Here is a 19143-nt window from a genome sequence, read left to right on the forward strand (position 1 = left end):
ACATGGTCCAATTTTTACTGGAAGTCCACTGTATGAAGAAGTTTTGGGTATAATATGTCACAGTTTACTTTATTTTGCTATCCTCTCTTACATGAACTATAACCCTGGTTTCACAGACGAGGTTTAAGACTAGTCCCAGACTAAAATGTAATTCTGAGCTGTTTCAACTGAAAGAAACTTGCACTGATTGATCTTAAAATATATCAATGCATTTGTCTCAAGATGGACACCAGTAAAGTAAGGCACGTTTAAAAAAAAATACTTAAATGTACCTAATTGACCTAAAATGACTTAAATGTACCTAAATGAAATTTAATTACCTAATTGAACTAGGCCTAATCCTGGCTTAGTCTAAGCCCTGTCTGTGAAACCAGGCCGTAGTGTCCTGCAGCCACTAGTGAAAAATATCAAAAATTATGTCTGGTGTCTGAATCATTTTTGGTTTGACTGTATATACGCTGCTGTTCAAAACTTTGGTAATGTTTTTTTAAAGAGGTTTCTGTTTGTATTTCTTTATTCTGTATCTATTTGATCAAAAATACAGAACAAAAAACTGTAATTTTGTGAAATATTATTGCAATTTAAAATAAGTTTTCTATTTTAATATACTTTAACATAGAATTTATTTCTGTGATGCGCAGCTGTATTTTCAGCATCATTACTGCAGTCTTCAGTGTCACATGATCTTCAGAAATCACTCTAATATGCTGATTTATTATCAATGTTGGATACAGTTGTGCTGCTTCATATATTTTAGGGCCTGTGTCAGGATTCTTTGATAAATAGAAAGTTAAAAAGAACAGTGATTATTCAAAAAATTGTGTTACAATATACAATGCTATTCAAAAGTTTGGGGTCAGTACATTTATTCATTTATTTTTATTTTTTTTAAAGAAATTAATATTTTTATTCAGCAAGGATGTGTTAAATATATAACAAGTGATAGTAAAGACTTTTTTTTGAATAAATGATGTTCTTTTTAACTTTTTATTCATTAAAGAATGAAAGAAAAAAGTATCACAGTATATTATTATGATTTCTGAAGATCATGTGACTCTGAAGACTGCAGTAATGATGCTGAAAATACAGCTGCGCATCACAGAAATACATTATATTTTAAAGTATATTAAAACAGGAAACCAATATTAGAAATTGAAATACTATTTCACAATATTACTGCATTTTTGATTAAATAAATACAGCCTTGATGAGCAGACTTTAAAAAACTTTAAAAATCTTACTGATCCCAAACTTTTGAACAGCAGTGTCTATATATATATATATATATATATACAGTGCTGGGGAAAGTTACTTTTTAAAATAATGTGTTACAATATTGCATTACTCCATAAAAAAGTAACTAATTGCATTATAACAGCCATTAGTCAACCATTGTAGCCTGAATTTATTTTCATCACAAGGAACTAGGTATATATATTTTTTATATATTTCACTACATTTAATTTTTTCTTACTGTTTGAATTTACTCTCCACAAAAACTCAGACTAACCACAATCATGAATAAGATAATATTGTAATACTGCAGTAATATTTCCCTCTGGATGTGTTTTGTTGAAATTTAAGTTTAATCTGTGAACAGACTCACTTTGGGAGGAAGAGGAGGAGGAACATCATCGCTGTACTGCAGTGTGTTACTGAAGAGAGAAAACACGCGCTCCGTCAGATCTTCATAATTCATAAAGACATTCATCTGTCCTGTGGATTATACTGTACCTCGCTGGTCTGCGGGAGAGAATGAGAGGCATGATTAACCACAGATATCGTTAGCATGCGCACCTTCACTCAATGACATCAAACCACACCAAACATGCTTTGAGTGAACGGACCTCTTATTCTTTTCTTTTCAGCTTATGAGAGTTGTTTCTTTACACTGTAAAAAGTGATAAGTTGACTTAACTTAAAAAAATTGAGGAAACCCATTGCCTTAAAATAATTAAATAATCATTTTAAAAAAAGTTAAGTGAACTTAACAATTCACTTAACTTATTTTTTTTTAATTATTATTACTTAATAACTTTAAGGCAACGGGTTTCCTCAGTTTTTTTAAGTTAAGTCAACTTATCACTTTTTACAGTGTACTAATCTACACCAGACCTCTGTGTTTATGGCTAAAATCATAAAGTTATAAAATTACTAAAACGGAAATAGAAGTAAAAGCTAAATGGAAATATATATATATATATATTAGTGCTGTCAAATGATTAATCGTGATTAATCGCATACAAAATAAAAGGTTTTGTTTGAATAATATATTTGTGTGTTCTGTGTATATTTATTATGTATATATAAATACACACACATACAGTATATATTTTGAAAATATTTACATGTATTTAAATGTCTATATTAAATAAATATATTTAATATATAAACATAACATATTTTTCTGAAATATATACATGCATGGTTGAATATTTATATATACATAATAAACATACACAGTACACATACAAACATTATGTAAACAAAAACTTTTATTTTGGATGCGATTAATCGCGATTAATCGTTTGACAGCACTACTATATATATATATATATACACACACACAAACACACACATATATATTTATATAACCTAATAAAAATGTCAAAAGCACATAACGAAATGACTAAACATTAAACTAAAATTAAAATGCATACATTTCTGTTTTATGTATCATTATGTATTTCAGCATTTTAGCCTTTTTATTAATTACTTTCATCATGAGGATCTAGGTTTATATTTATAAAACTAAAACGGAAATTAAAATATAATTATAAAAATGAATAAAATACATAAAATGACTAAAGATAAGATTAAAAAGAAAACTAAAAATATAAAAAATAAAAGTATAGTACAATAATAATAAAAATAACGGAGAAAGCGGTGCTGGCGGTGCTGATCATATGGATTCAATTCATGCATCAACTCATTGCTCATTCATATATGTAAGTGTGTTTATGATTTCAGAAGAGGGGAAGAACTTACATTTCCACGTCGTCATAATCGTCATCCGTGTCCACGCTCTCATCCCTGTAAGAGTTTATTATGAGAAATCATCAGCACATGGGCTGTATATGTCACAGACGAGTGATTAATGTGATGTCAGCTCTTACCTAGTTCTGGAAATGATGGGCGGACTCGTCCACTGCCCTCCTGATGACCGTAACTACACCAATCACATCAATAACAGCACATGTTATCTTACAACATCTGCTTTGTAATCAAAATAAATGCAACATAAATAAAATAATGAACATTCTGCAAGGAACACAACTACACAGCTAATGATAATGACTAGAGAAAGCGGAAAATTAGTTATTTAGGGACACCATGAAGTGGTTTGACAAGTGCATTTTTCCCTGTGGTTATGCAGTTCCTTTTAAAACAGGAAGTTGTGTTGGGACATATCATCCCTCATTTTTAAATAGCCAGTTATCTATTGTTTCAGACAGAATGAGCTCATTTTGATCAGTTTCCTCTCAGAAGTTAAACACGCAAACACTAACCGTTCCTTCTGGAGACTCTCGTTTGCCAGTGAAGGGTCTCTGTGTGTAAATCTGCTCCACTGAAACACAGAAATCAGCTTTATAATAATGAAATAATGAGTGTGTATTTGTCATGAACACACTCGAGGGTCTTACAGCTGATGTCTGAGTTCGTTCTCTCGGCCCGGTTGTGTCTGTTGATTGAGTGAATTCTTCTGAGAGAATTTGGGACAATCACCTGAGAGAGAGACAGACAGATGGACCATCCTTATGAGTGAGTCACTGAATCATTCAATCAACTGAGTCGTTCAAAACACTGATTCATTCAGGAGCTAAACAAGCAACTGTCTTTACGAGTGAGTCATTGAATCATTCAATCAACTGAGTCATTCAAAACACTGATTCATTCAGGAGCTAAACAAGCAACTGTCTTTACGAGTGAGTCATTGAATCATTCAATCAACTGAGTCATTCAAAACACTGATTCATTCAAGAACTAAACAGGGGACTCTTCATGAATCAATTTATGTGGTTTTTCAAACATCTCTAATGATAAAATATGCTTAACAAACACGAAAGTTTGTGTGTACGTACCTCCAAATCATCATCATCTGTGTGTATGTCTTTGAGTTTCTCAGGGTGTCTGACTTTGTCCAGCAGTTCGAGGGTTAACTCTTGTCTCAAAGACGGCTGCATCACAAACAAGTGCTGCAACAAGACGTGATATGAGTTCAGTTAAACACACACACACACACAAACACAACACACGGCTGGCAATCATACCGTCAGCATCTTTTTGGCGCTGGGTCTCTTCTTTGGGTTTCTGACCAGCATGGACTTCACAAAGTTGTAGAATGTGGTGGACCTGAAATACGACGAGCAGCCAGAGATCAGTTCGAGCTCAGACTCTGATGCTTTACTAAAGAACATCTCAGTCTCTCACCATTTGGATTTGTCTTTGAGTTTGGGAGGCTGATATCCGCTCTTGGACATCAGGAACAAAACTCTGAGAAACCAGAGAACAAACAGTGTCGGTCTTCATCTGAGACGAGTCACAGTGATTTCTACAGTACAGACTGTCTCAAAGCAGCTTAGAATAGTTCAGCCAGCAATGAAAATGTGTCTCTGCATCAGTGTCTCAGCAATGGATGCTCTGCAGTGAATGGGTGCCGTCAGAATGAGAGTCTGATTAAAACATCACAATAATCCACAGCACTCCAGTCCATCAGTTAACATCTGGAGAAGACAAAAGCTTTACAGTTTAGAGCTGTTTTGTCTTGATAAACTGCTGCTTGATCTGCAGATTTCTCTCCTGATTCAGACCAGAACACTGTTTCACTGGAGGAAGCGTTATTATGGATTATAAACTCTATGGTATTTTAGTTATAAATGTCTTAATGCTGGGTTTGTCTCAGCTTTTGTCTTCTCCAGATGTTAACTGATGGACTGGAGTGCTGTGGATTATTGTGATGTTTTTATCAGACTCTCATTCTGACGGCACCCATTCACTGCAGAGCATCCATTGCTGAGACACTGATGCAGAGACACATTTCTACAAACCTGATGAAGAAACACACTCCTCCTGATCTCAGATGAACTGAGCGTGAACACATTTTCATTATTGGGTGATCTACTCCTTTAAATCAGTTTGATTGGTGTGTACCTGAGAGGATGAACATCAAACAGCGGCGGCTGTAGTTCTGCGAGCTCAATCGCTGTGATTCCCACAGACCAGATATCACACAGCTCATTATATCCACCCTTGATCTCGACCGCAGCCACCTCCGGAGCCATCCTGTGCACAAACACACGCTCACAACCAGAACCACCAGCGCCAGAACCACTTGCATGCATGCATTTGACGACTTACATTGCATTCAAAGTTTGCCTTTAATCAGTTTTAGCTTTCTGTGGGAATCGAACCCATGACTTTGGTGTTGCTCGAGACATGACCTACTGTTTGAACTTCATCAGGAAGTTGGTCAGAATAAACTATAAATAAACGATCAGCTAACAGGGAACGTTCTCAGAACGTTCTGGCAACAACGCTATGAACAAACGCTCTTCCAGTAATGCTAATAGAACATTTGTTCAAAGTTATCTGGTCTTTACGTTTTTTTCATTTTTGAGTTTGGAAAATGTGTGTAAGCAGCTGAAAAAAACTGTAATAGTGTTCTCCAAACGTTAGCACACAAATATTATTTATACATCGTTCATGGAACATTTTTCCAAAATATTTTAGTTTTATGTTTTTTATATTTGTTTCAGAACGTTCAAAAAACATTCAAATGTAACATTCCCATAATGTTTACAAACCAGGGAAACACATTTTTTAAATATTTAAAACACTTGACATTTCGAAAGTTCATAGAACGTTCAGAAATAACGTTTTCATAACTTTAGCAGAAGGTTCTTGTTAGCTGAAGTGTGGCAGAACTCTGAAACAAGCGTCATCTCACCAATACGGCGTCCCAATGAAGGACATTCGACGGGCAAACGTGGCTGTGATTTGTGCCGAGATGCCAAAGTCGGCTGGACACGGAGAGAAAGAGACACAGGAGCGTTAGACACGCAGACAGATGCAGTGATGCAGGTTCAATGGTTTAATGGCTTTCAGTCGTTCTACGAACCCAGTTTGACTTCTCCATGATCATTCAGAAGAATATTTGCACCCTGGAAAACACAAACTCAGAGTAATTACGGAATTATATTACTAAATAAATGCAGCTATAATCTGTTACAATTATTGAGAAAAAACGTGTAATTAAATTACAGTTACTTATGAAAATGTTAATGATTACAAAGAGGGTTACATCTGAATATTTCTTTCCCAAACTGCATTGACTGCTTTAAAATACAACACACCAGTGTTTCAGGAGTTTAGGACACAGAATTGCTAATTTAATATCTGTTTTATGTCTGATTTGTGTTTATGTATATGCTTTATTTTTTAAGATGAACTGTTTTTCCAAATGTTTCCAGTCGTAGCTGTGCAAAGATTTGATTTCACAAACAGTATCATAGCTACTAAACTATTTCTTGTTATGATATTAAATCAGTATTTAACCTCAGAATGATCTCAAAGTAAGTCTGATTTTGTGGCAGCTGTGGTTTGAAATGAAATGATTATAATCTTAATTAAAGTGATGAAGGATTCTGAAAGTCTGACAGTAATCAGTGCTGAGTAATACTGTTAACCCGCCTGCTTTACATGTTTCAGAACGATTTACAGTTGAAAATATCCGTTAGAAATTTAGAAAAGTAATCAGATGTAATCAGTTACATTACTTTAATAAAGTCATTGAAATAGTTACACTACTTGTTACATTTGAGATATTGTAACTTGTAACCTGTTACATTTTGACTTACGAGATGACTGCTGAAAAAAATGATACTAAATTTTTTTAAGGTAAGTGGTTGCAATCAATTTATTTTAGCTACATTTAAATAAACAAATGTTGTTGAAACTTAGTCAACTACATTTTTGCAACCACCTACCTTTAAAAAACTGAGTAAATTCAATGAATCTTTTTTTTTTCAGTGTGGCTGTTGAAGTGTGTGACTTTACCTTGATGTCTCTGTGGATCTTCTTCTGTCCGTGAAGATAATCAAGACCCTGACAGACAGAGAGAGCATGTGTCTCATAACAGAAGTGTGTTGTGTTATAATTCTGTGTATTTTTAACATGAAGAGTCTGTCACCTGCAGCATCTCTCGACAGATGTAAGCGATCTGCTGCTCTGACAGAGGACCGGTCACTGATGCACAGACACACATCACAATCACAATCAGACTCGGAAAATACTCAACCGCACCATGTTTGCTAAACACTGTAAACTGACATCATATGTTTATTTATGTTTTTTGATTATAAGTGCCAGAGGCAAATATCAGCCTAGACAGAAAGGCCTCTGAATACTTATTGAAGGGAGTTTTGGGGAAAACAGTATAAATTAAAAAAAAAAAATAATAAAAATAACAATAATAATAATAATTATAATTATAATAATAAATTAAAATAAAAATTAGCTAAAAAAAATAATAATAATAAATAATTATAAATATTAATAAATTAATAAAGTAATTAATTAGTGCTGTCAAACGATTAATCGCGATTAATCACATCCAAAATAAAAGTTTTTGTTTACATAATATATGTACTGTATGTGTGTATGCGTTGTTTATGTTTTTTATGTATATATAAATACACACACATGCATGCAAATATTTAAGAAAAATATGTTATGTTCATATATTAAATATATTTATATTAAACATATTTATATTATTTATATGAATATAAATATATACATGGAAATGCATGGAAATATTTTAAAATATATAATGTATGAGTGTGTATTTAAATATACATAATAAATATACACAGCACACACACATATATTATGTAAACAAAAATGTATTTTGGATGCGATTTATCACGATTCATCTTTTGACAGCACTAAAATAAATAAATACAATTAAAATAAAAAATTTGAATGAAGGCAGTTTAGAAATGTTACATTAAAACAAACAAATAAATAAATAAATATTAGATTAAAATTAAGGAGTTTAGAAAATTTAGATTAAAAAAATAATTCATAATAAATAAAAAATAAATGACATATAAAATAATTCAAATTAAAAAATAGAATGAAGATAGTTTAGAAAAGTTAGATTAAAATAAATTAATAAAAAAAAAAAAAAAAAGATAAATAAAATAATTAAAATTAAAAATTAGAATGAAGGGAGTTTAGAAAAGTTAGATTAAAATATAAATGAATGAATCAATCTAACTCCAAATTACACCGTCTGGATGCATAAGCATCTTTCTCCATTGACAGCTCTGTATTCAGAATTAAACATTTTTCCAAGCACCATTTAAATCAAAAATATTCCATTATATCATCTCATCACCCGCAGCGTTCAGGGCGGTTTTTAGAGACCCAAAGGGTTTGAGAGGCTGAAGATATTTTTATGACACAGCACTGTCATAAACTGTCACATTAAAAACAGGAAACCAAGCTAACGAGTAAAAACACTGGTGTGAGAGACGACAGGCCCTGTTTACCGTGGTAAATGTCCTGCAGAGATCCTCCACCGCAGTACTCCATACAGATCCACAGTTTATTCATCCTGCAACACACACATTTATCATCATAACATCATTTATTCACATCCATCCATCTCTCCTCTGTCATTCTTTAAGAGTCAAACTCGTTCTCAAGCTCTTGTTTTTCCAGATATGAGACTCATCCGAGTTTGATTCTGATTTCAGTGACAGACAACGAGAACTGATTCTGAACAACACTAGATTAATGTATTAATAGAGATGGAGTCAGTAAAACTAGCAGCTATATACAGTTTTTTCAAGATTACAGGTCAAAAAAGGAATGTGAATTCCATGACGCTAAACACCCGTGTTAGAGAAACAGATTCCCCTCGAATGATTTCCTAATTAGTCAAACACAGATGACTGAACGCTGAGTTTGTGATTTCCCAGCATACAGTATATGATATATATATACAATGCAGTTACTGTAATAGCATTATTGTTTAGCTGACTCTGTTTAATCTCTTCTTGCTGATTTGTTGTGTTGTCGTGACAACTTAATCAGTAATGTTTTGCATATTATTTCCAATCAAAAATCAGAACCGAGTCATTTTGTCCAACCTGTTAAAGATCATTTCATAATTTAAGCATAAAAATACTAAAATTGAGTGTTAAAGAAAATTTGTTGTGGAGTATCAGTAGTAAAAAAACTACTTAAAAACACTGACAGATATTGTATCTGAAAACAAAAATTGTGAAATTATGCATTTGTAACAAAGAATGCACAATTTATACATCACACACACACACACACACACACACACACATATATATATATATAAACACACACATAATCATATTTATTGTGTCGCTACTTGGAAAATGTGTTGTTATTTTATTAGTAGTAGTAATTTATTGGCTGCATGAGATGTTTTGCATCTAGTGAACGAACAAATCCAAACGTGTTGCATAGTTTACAGGGAACTTAAACATCTGAATGCATCATGCTGCCCTGGATTTTCTCCTGCACTCTTACAAATAAAGCTGCTTAAAAGGCTATAGAAGAAGCATTTTTGGTTCCACAAAGAACCATTCAGTCCAAGATATAATCTTTCGCCACAAAGAAGCTTTTGTGAAACAGAGAGGTTCTTCAGATGTTAAAGGTTCTTTCTGAAACCATTTAGACAAAAGGGTTCTTCTGTGGCATCGAGAAGCAGCTTTATTGTTAAGAGTGTATTTTCAGTGTGGTTTGGTGTCTGACCTGATGTAACTGCCGTGATAGGCCACGATGTTTCTGTGTTTGCAGCTCTTCACCATCACGATCTCTTGCTGGATGACAGAGAAATCATCCTCTGAAAGACAGACGGACTGTGAGAGGCACATCATGATTAAAATGATCAGAAGACAGCTCCGTCTGTCAAACACTGCTCTTACCGGGCTCCATTTTGATGATTTTAATGGCTGCAAATTCCCCTTTCTGTTTACTGCGAGCCTGAAAACACACACACACACACACACACATCAGTTTATTAACTATGTTTCAATGCAAACTGTATGGACTGATTCAGAATTTCACAATTTTGGCTAATTTCCATGTCAACCAAGTGTTATTTTGATCAGGTTAACCTCAAATATTTATTTGAATTAAATTTACATTACATTTACATTCAGTCATTTAGCAGATGCTTTTATCCAGAGCGACTTACAAATGAGGACATCAGAAGCAATCAAAATCAACAAAAGAGCAATAATATGTAAATACTGTAACAAGTCTCAGTTAGCTTAACACAGTACACAAGGTTTTAAAAATATAATAAATAAAAATAAAACAAGTCAAAAGAATAGAAAAAGAATAGAGAATGCTAGTGTTAGAGGATCATTTTGTATAATAAATAAAAAGAAAACAAGCAGATAGGATAGAAATAGAATAGAGAACGCAAGTGTTAGAAGGTCAAGTGTTGTTTTTTTATCAATAAAAATGAAAACAAATAGATAAATAGAGTTAGAATAGAGAGTGCTAGAGGATTAAAACCATAAACGGTTACACTTTATTTTAAGGTGTCCTTGTTACAGTGTAATTAAACATTTAAATACTAATATTAATTAACTACATGTACTCACTATATGGTTAGGATTAGGGTTACTTGCATGTAATTATGCATAAGTTATTGTTATTATAATAGTAAGTACATGTAACATGTGTAACAAAGACACCTTAAAATAAAGTGTTACCCCAGAAATGTATCGCAAACCATAACAATGTACCTAATGGGCAATTAATATACTCCTTGACAATAAGTTATTAGAGATCAAATACCACAAAAAATAGGTGGACATTTACCACAGTTTGCTCAAATGTTCACCACAGAAGGAAATGATGCGGGTCACATGGCTTTGTGATAAACCATAATTTAATTTTGAAGTGTTTGGTTAGTAACAGAATTTTTGCACACATGAGTGAAATTAAATCAATCTCTTTTTCTAAAATATTTAGGTTATAGAAAATTTGAATATACATAATCTTGATTTTAACATTTTTTATTCGTTATTTTTATCAAATTAAAAAGCAGACAGATGAGATTATAGTAGATTGTAAGATTATAGTATGCATGCTCTAAGTGAAGAAAATATTATATTTCTGAAGTAAAGTGTTAGAAAAAAATATATAATTATTGTCAATGGACATGAAATCTACCCTAAATTATATATATATATTAGTGAGTCAAACGATTAATCACGATTAATTGCGATTAATTGCATACAAAATAAACGTTTTTGTTTACATAATATATGTGTGTGTACTGTGTACATTTATTATGTATATATAAATACACACACATACAGTATATATTTTGAAAATATATTTATATGTATTTACATATACATAGTTTTACATAATTTATTTATTTAAATATGCATAATAAATATACACAGCACACACACACATATATTATGTAAACAAAAACTTTTATTTTGGATGCGATTAACCATTTGACAGCCAAAAAAAAAAAAAAAGTATATATATTTGAAATTTTCAGGAACAAAAGGCCTGAGAAAGGCTGTAAAATGTCTTCTCTGCAGTATCAAAATAAACTCTACAGTCCTCAACTTCTGCATTTTCACAGCAAACACGAACAGAAGAACACACTCTACACTCATAAACATGCCAGAGGAAAAATACACTTGATTTGAAGAGTGGAAAGTTGTTCGGAGATTCGCTCATGATCTGACACACAAACACTCCCACACACACACACACACACACACACACGAGCAGTAAACAGGCCGTTTATTCATACATTATATGATGAGATAGCATATGAGTCCATCATTCAGTGATGCTGCTTCACACGTGATTCATTCCCAGCATCAGAACGAAGCTTCAGACGTCAGTGTGAATAAACTGAGGTTTGATTCTCACTAAAAACCATCTGTGACCATTTCTGGCTGTGGTTTGAACATGTTTTTGCACTGTTTGATTGTGACACCCATCTACAGCAGACACACACAGAGAAGCGCAGGAGAAATGCTGGAGTCTGTTCATCTCAACATCATAAACAGCAGACGCTTCCTCGCAACGCTTGGTGCAGATAACCATCATCAACTCTCACTTCTGCATTTCTCCTCGATGAAAAACACCTGGCACAAGAACACACACCCAACACACATCTATCTGTCTATCTGTCTATCTGACTATCTATCTGTCTATCTGTCTGTCTATCTCTCTGTCTGTCTATCTGTCTGTCTGACTATCTATCTGTCTATCTCTCTGTCTGTCTATCTATCTGCCTGTCTATCTGTCTGTCTTGTTGTCAATAAATGTTCTATAAATGTACATTTAATCTGCCAACTGTGTGCATGTGTGTGCGTGTGTGTGTGTGTGGTTTAATAAGTATTTATGCATTATATGAACACAGTTTATTATGTGCATGTGTGTGTGTGTGCATTTTTGTGAAAAGTCAGGACATAGATTTGTATAATAACAAAGGTATGACAGGTATTACAAGGTGAAGGTGACTTTTCAGGACATTGACCCACACTGTAAAACAAATTCCATAAAATTTACGGTAAAAAACCGGCAGCTGTGGTTGCCGGAATTCTACCGTAAAATATACGGTAGCAACATTTTAAGTTTTATGGTTTTAACTTAAATTTACAGATAGATTTAACTTATATTTTGTTAATACACCAACCTATTGAAGTACTGAAATCTGTTTTGTACCTTTGTAATACACTGATAACCACCAAATGCAGGTGATGAGAGTCACATGATGAACCAAAGCCCATCACAAGCAGCTTTTAAATAATAGCATATATAGAAGGTGCACAGTGTCATTCACACAAACACTAATCACCATCATGGTGACACTCATTAAACTGAAATATGCAATAAACATTAATTTAACAACATTAGATGTAACATACAACCCTAATGAACATAACTGATTAGAAAAAACGAAGAAAAAACCTAGTTATTTCAAAGAAAAAACATCAAATTCAAACAAAATTTGAAATGCAATGCAGGGAATTCTGGGAACGTCAGTTTACGGCTTTCCCTGTAAATTTTACATTCTTTTTCACTTCCAAAAGCGGTATTTCATCGTAAAATTGTCTGAAATGTCTATTACAGTTTTTCACTGTATATATTAGGGGAACTTACCGTTAACCATCTAACAGGTTTTTACCGTTAAAATCACGGTCATTTTTCACAGTGCATGTCCCCACTTTTCAGAATCACACAGAGTGAGGTTTTTTTGGGGAAAGTTGAAATGCACAGTCTCCTGTAAGGGGTAGGTTTAAGTGTAGGGTTGGTGTAGGACAATAGCACATACAGTAAGTACAGTATAAAAACCATTACGCCTATGGAGAGTCCACAATTTCACAAAAACAAACATGTGTGTGTGTGTGTGTGTGATGGTTTGAAATATTTACATAATCAAATTTAGCCTTATAATGTGTACTTAGGTTTTGATGACACCCCAAATGTCCTTATAATTCAAATGGTAAAAAAAAGGGGGAAAAATCAATAAAAAGGAAAAATTTTATATAAATAAATATATAAATAAATCCGTTTTAATTATATATTGCCATATCGATAATGTGTTACTTTAAAAAGTAAATAGAACATCTTCTATATATTTGTATCTGAAAACAAAAGATGTTAAATGATATTATTAATAATTTATTACCAGATAAGCTTGACTTGATAAATAGACAAAGGAACATGAGTTTTCTAAGATAATGTACAAAACAAACATTTTTAAAATCAAACTGTTCTTGTTTTATTCATTGATTTCGAGGGTGGACTTCCATTTCATAGACTTTTTCATAAATGCTTAAATTTATTGGCCTGAGCTTGACCAAAATAACTTCTCAGATGTGTTACATCATGATTACACAATTAATTATTTTAAAAATACATTTTATGATGTCCAAAAGCCACAGAACAGCAGGAAAGAGCCTCATCTTTGAAAGAGCTTTTCATCAAGAAAAAGACGGTTTAGGTGACAGAAAATCTCATTAGCTCAGGATTAAAACCATAATGAGAATTAAACGTCTTTAGAATGTGTGTTTATGCACTTTAAGAGTGTCTGCGTGTGTCTCAACAGCTGACCTTTAGAGTGTGTATTTATATAGTGTGTGTGTGTGTGTGTCTGTGTGTGTCCCAGTGTGGACCTTCTGCGGGGGCGGGACTCTTCCACAGCCCCGCACCCTCCTGACCTCACACACACACACACACACACACACACACTGTCACAAGTGTGTGTGTCTGTTCAGACTGAGAGTTTTCTGCTGTGGAATGAGATGAACCAGTTACCTGCAGTCATGTGAGCGCTGCTGGTGTCAAACAGGTTCTTTAGGTCAGGAACAGATCAACAGATTTGATCAGTCCTGATGTTAAATAGTGGCGCTTTTGAAAATACTTTCACAGATTCAAATTCTTGAGACAAAAAGTTCAAATATGATTTTCATATTTTAGGTATTCTAGAATTTAAAACCCCCTCAAGCATTCAATTCACACACTTTAGAAGTGAAGACAGAAATTATATAGATAAACTAGACACAATACAAACTGATGATTTTGATATTCTGAATATAATTAGACATTATTTGATATATTTGAACTTAATGATTTTAGTTTATGACATTCTGAATGGAATTAGATATATTATTTGACATATATGACCACAAAACCAGTCATAAGGGTCCATTTGAATTTGAGAAGCTGAATAAATAATCTTTCCATTGATGTATGGTTTGTTGGACAATATTTGGCTGAGATACAACTATTTGAAAATCTGGAATCTGAGGGAGCAAAAAAATCAAAATATTGAGAAAATCACCTTTAAAGTTGTTCAAATGAAGTTCTTAGCAATGCATATTACTAATAAAAATTAAGTTTTGATATATTTACGGTAGGAAATTTACAAAATATCTTCATGGAACATGATCTTTACTTAATATCCTAATGATTTTTGGCATAAAAGAAAAATGGATAATTTTGACCCATACAATGCATTGCTACAAATATACCTGTGCTGCTTATGACTGCTTTTGTGCTGCAGGGACACAAATGTAAAGTAAATGACTGTTGTTAAAATGCTGTTCAACAGACAGTAATAATGAATGAAGAATGAACAGTCGGATGATTGGATCAGGTTTATATTCTGACAAGAAAAGGAAGAATGTAATGTAATGCATGTGAACATGCTGCTTCACATATGATGGAGGTGAATAAGCTGTTTTTGAGTTTCAAAAAGTACCACAGAAGCATCAGAGCAGTAGTTTATATGACTGGCGCACTGTATTTTAAGAAATCATTCTGTCGTCACTCGCATTCATTCTATTTGTCAGTGAGCTATTCTTTTTAAGTCAAATTTTTCCCCTCCAGGAATGTTTTACCAGGTTCACCTTTAATAATGTCAAACATCACTGGTGTTTACACACCTGAAGTGTGTGTGTTTTAAAGAAGCGTGCAAACTATCGTATAACGTCAGTAGAGGCATATGAGCGACTTTAATAAGGTGTTTTTTATTCTTCTCAGACGTCAACAGCATCTATTCCCATATAGCAAAAATACAAATCAATTAATAAATATGTTCTTTCAATGTGTTTTTTTTTTGTGTGTGTGTATTTTTGAAAAGATATCTTGAAAATATAAATATATATATATTTTTAAAAAGCATTTAAAAATGTATGTCACCATTTTCAATCCATGAAACTACATTCACATTTCTTATTTGAAGAAAAAAACTGTATTTTTGTATTTATGTTTTCTATAATATGTGAGCATGTACCATGTTTATAAAATTTTATTTAAAAAAATAAACATTAACGAATTGTAATAAATCTAGTTTTGAGCTCTTGTGGGCTGTTCCATCCAAATGTGCATGTAGAATAGGCTATACGGTAAGACTGGAAATTTAATTTTAAAATATATTTTGGTATATTAAAGATGAAACTAAATATATTTTCAATTTCAAAAATATATTTCATTTAACTTCACTGCTTACAGTGTATATTTTGGCCAGAAGAAAAAAACAAACAAAAAAAAAAAAACAATATTTTTGGTTTTACATTCACTTTGCCTGTATGTAAAACTATATTTTGGTATATGAAAGTTGAAACTAAATATATTTTCAATTTTAAAAATATATTTCATTTAACTTCTCTGCTTACAGTGTATATTTTGGCCAGAAAAAAAAAAAAAAAAAGAAGATATTTTTGCACAAGAGTTTACGTTCACTTTGCCTGTATGTAAAAGAGCAGCATGAACATTCTCCTAAACATCTTCTTTTCTGCTCGACAGGAGAAAGTCATTGGGATTGAGTGAGTAAATAATGACAAAAGTGACTTCATGAAATCTTTTATTTTGTACATTAATGCTTATCCTCTACACTCTTAAAAATAAAGATGCTTAAAAGGTTCTTCACAACAATGCCATAAAAGAACAATTTCTGGTTCCAGAAAGAACCCTTCAGTCAAAGGTTCTTTAAAGAACCATCTCTTTCTTACCTTTTTATTATCTGAAGAACCTTCTTTTGCCACAAAGAACCTTTTGTGATCATTTAGTCAAAAAAGACATCGTGAAGCACCTTTATTTTTAAGAGTGTGCTGTTGGTCCATGTTTGCTCACGCTGGAGTGTTTTATCAGCTCTACAGGTGAAACATCGACACACACAAAGGTGCTTTTGAGAGGAAAGAGGAAGCAGCGATGCGGTACATTCACAGCCACACACTCCTCTATAGACGCGCTGTGCTTTACAGTAAATCAGCATGAGCGAACAGAGCTCTGGCACCATTCATTCTCTATAGGATGGTGGGTTAGGGTCATTACAGTCGACACACCACAGCTCTCTAACGACAGGAATCACATCCGCATCCCCAGAGACCTCACACTCCTGTTATCAGCCCTGCGCACTTCTGAGTCCGACAGATCTGAGGCTGATTAATGCTAACCGTTCGGTCTCAATGTGGCGTCGCAGGCCTGAGACATTACACCGGATGTGGCACTTTGACCCACGAACACACACACACTTCTCTCTCTGAATTGGGGACATAGCATAAACTTTTTTCAAACTATGTTATAAATATTATAACCTAATCCTTACACACAAACCCTCACAAAAAACCTTTACTTGCTGTTTTGACAAACGAAGACGCCAGACAAAAGGAGGTTTTGGGAGGTTTAACGCATTTCTGGGTCACATTTACACACCTCTCTAAATGGAGAGTCGTGTTTATCTAATTATAAATGCTGTAGCATAACCCTCACAGGAAACTTCTGCATTTTTGAATGCAACAAATGCAATGACTGTAACATGTATTTAACATGCACTTAGTTTACAAAATTTGTTCCTAATAAGGTAATAAAACAAGGTTAAGTAGATGCTCTGCAAAATAATAATAATAATAATAAAAAATTAAAGTTCCTTCTCAGTATTTTTTGTCTTGTTTTCCAGTTTAAATATCTCAATGTTCTTAAATTAAGATGCATCTTGATTTAAGAATGGTTATATATTTAAGTCTTGTTTTCTGAAAAATTTTGTAAAATTATTTGCATAAAACAAGAAAAGCATCTGCTAATGGTGTCAGAAAAATACTATTACTTTCTCTTTGAATTAAGTTCAATTTTCTGACCCCATTGGCAAATATTTGCTCTTGTTTTAAGCAAAAACTCACTTCATTTTGGGACATTTTGAGATTTCTTAAGTCATTTGGCTTCTTGGTTAAATGCATTATGATTTAAGAACTTTTATATATTTGTACTTGAGAATAAGACATAAATACTAAGAAAGCAAATCATTTTTTGCAGTGTGCAAACATACATTTATATAGCTCTCTAAATGGGGACTTCAACTGTTTTCAAGGAGGTTTGGTTTTTTTTTTTTTTCTTCAGGTTTAGTTCACTTCTGGGTACAAATTTGCCCCACAGTATAGTTAAACAGGTACACACACACACACACACACACATCTCTGAGTCAGTGTGAAAGGAGGTACACACATTTTTAGGCAGAGGATGAATACAGCCTTAAAAATGAAAGACAGAGAGAGAGAGAGAGAGAGAGAGGCAGGAAACTAAGTATTTGTGATTAACAGATTGAATGTTTCTCGTTTGTGGTTCATGTCACACGGAAAGTGAGTGAATAACCAGAAACAACACAAAACTATTTGTTCTAAATACCTACACACCTCACCAGAGGCCTGAAACACACGCACACCTCTTATAAACCCGTGTCCTTAAAAGCTGTGAATCAGACTAGAAACAGAAAGAGAGAAACAGTGAGAAAAGAGAGCGAGGTACCTTATAAACTTCTCCATACGTTCCTCCACCGACCCGCAGCAGAATCTCAAAGTCATCCTGAGGGTTTCGTGTGGAGATCTCCAGAACGTCCATCATCACACAAACACACACGGCAGTGCTCAGATCATGTGTGTGTGTGTGTGTGTGTTTGTGTGCGTGTGTGTGTGTGTGTGTGTGTGTGCGCTCACTGCTGCAGGAAAACTGACACACACTCACTCACACTCTAGAATGCACAACCTCTTCCTCTGTCTCACCTCATTTACATCTCGCTTTATTTCCTGTTTAGGGTGTGTGTGTGTGTGTGTGTGTGTGTGTGTGAGAGAGAGAGAGAGAGAGAGAGAGAAATAGAGAGATGTTAGATGTTAAACATGATTAACTCTAAACTGACTTACTTTATCTTTTCATTTATTTAGATGGATTTTATTTATTATTATTTATGTTGTTTTTTATGTTGTTGTTATATATATGTTAATGCTTTGGCAACATTGTGCTGCACAGTCATGCTAATAAAGCTGAATTGAATTTAATTGAATTGAAATAGAGAGAGAGAGAGAGAGTTTGAGAACATAAAACCCAATTGTGAAAATATCTTAGTTTAGAGTATTCGTTGTGTGTGTGAGAATCAAACAACATAGAGAGAAAGAAAGAGAGAGAGAGACACAGAGGTGTGTGTGTGTGTGTGTGTGTTGAACACTTTCAGTGCTGCAGTGCATCAGCGTGTGTCGTCTGTGCAGCCTGACTGTACTTCCTGTACAATAATGCAGCAGAACACAGAAACTCCTGACACTCATGATGATAAAG

The 19143-nt window shown here is 33.4% G+C and overlaps 1 protein-coding gene across 1 annotated transcript in view; it reads right to left on the reverse strand.

The window, feature by feature from the left end:
- Positions 1-18558, reverse strand: part of LOC131554326 (mitogen-activated protein kinase kinase kinase kinase 5) — a 27900-nt gene extending 9342 nt beyond the window's left edge. Inside the window, exons 1-17 of the mRNA XM_058799595.1 lie at positions 18343-18558; positions 9972-10029; positions 9799-9889; positions 8556-8620; positions 7190-7245; positions 7057-7104; positions 6119-6161; positions 5948-6020; positions 5152-5283; positions 4432-4494; positions 4272-4353; positions 4083-4196; positions 3645-3726; positions 3510-3568; positions 3117-3169; positions 2989-3033; positions 1607-1655 (exon numbers count right to left, since the gene is read on the reverse strand). Of these exons, the coding sequence (XP_058655578.1) occupies positions 1607-1655; positions 2989-3033; positions 3117-3169; positions 3510-3568; positions 3645-3726; positions 4083-4196; positions 4272-4353; positions 4432-4494; positions 5152-5283; positions 5948-6020; positions 6119-6161; positions 7057-7104; positions 7190-7245; positions 8556-8620; positions 9799-9889; positions 9972-10029; positions 18343-18438 (1209 nt within the window). The 5' untranslated portion in view covers positions 18439-18558. The remainder of the gene's footprint in view (positions 1-1606; positions 1656-2988; positions 3034-3116; positions 3170-3509; positions 3569-3644; positions 3727-4082; positions 4197-4271; positions 4354-4431; positions 4495-5151; positions 5284-5947; positions 6021-6118; positions 6162-7056; positions 7105-7189; positions 7246-8555; positions 8621-9798; positions 9890-9971; positions 10030-18342) is intronic.
- Between the last annotated feature and the right edge of the window lie 585 nt (positions 18559-19143).

Source organism: Onychostoma macrolepis, chromosome 15 (assembly GCF_012432095.1).
Source record: "Onychostoma macrolepis isolate SWU-2019 chromosome 15, ASM1243209v1, whole genome shotgun sequence".
Taxonomy (NCBI): domain Eukaryota; kingdom Metazoa; phylum Chordata; class Actinopteri; order Cypriniformes; family Cyprinidae; genus Onychostoma; species Onychostoma macrolepis.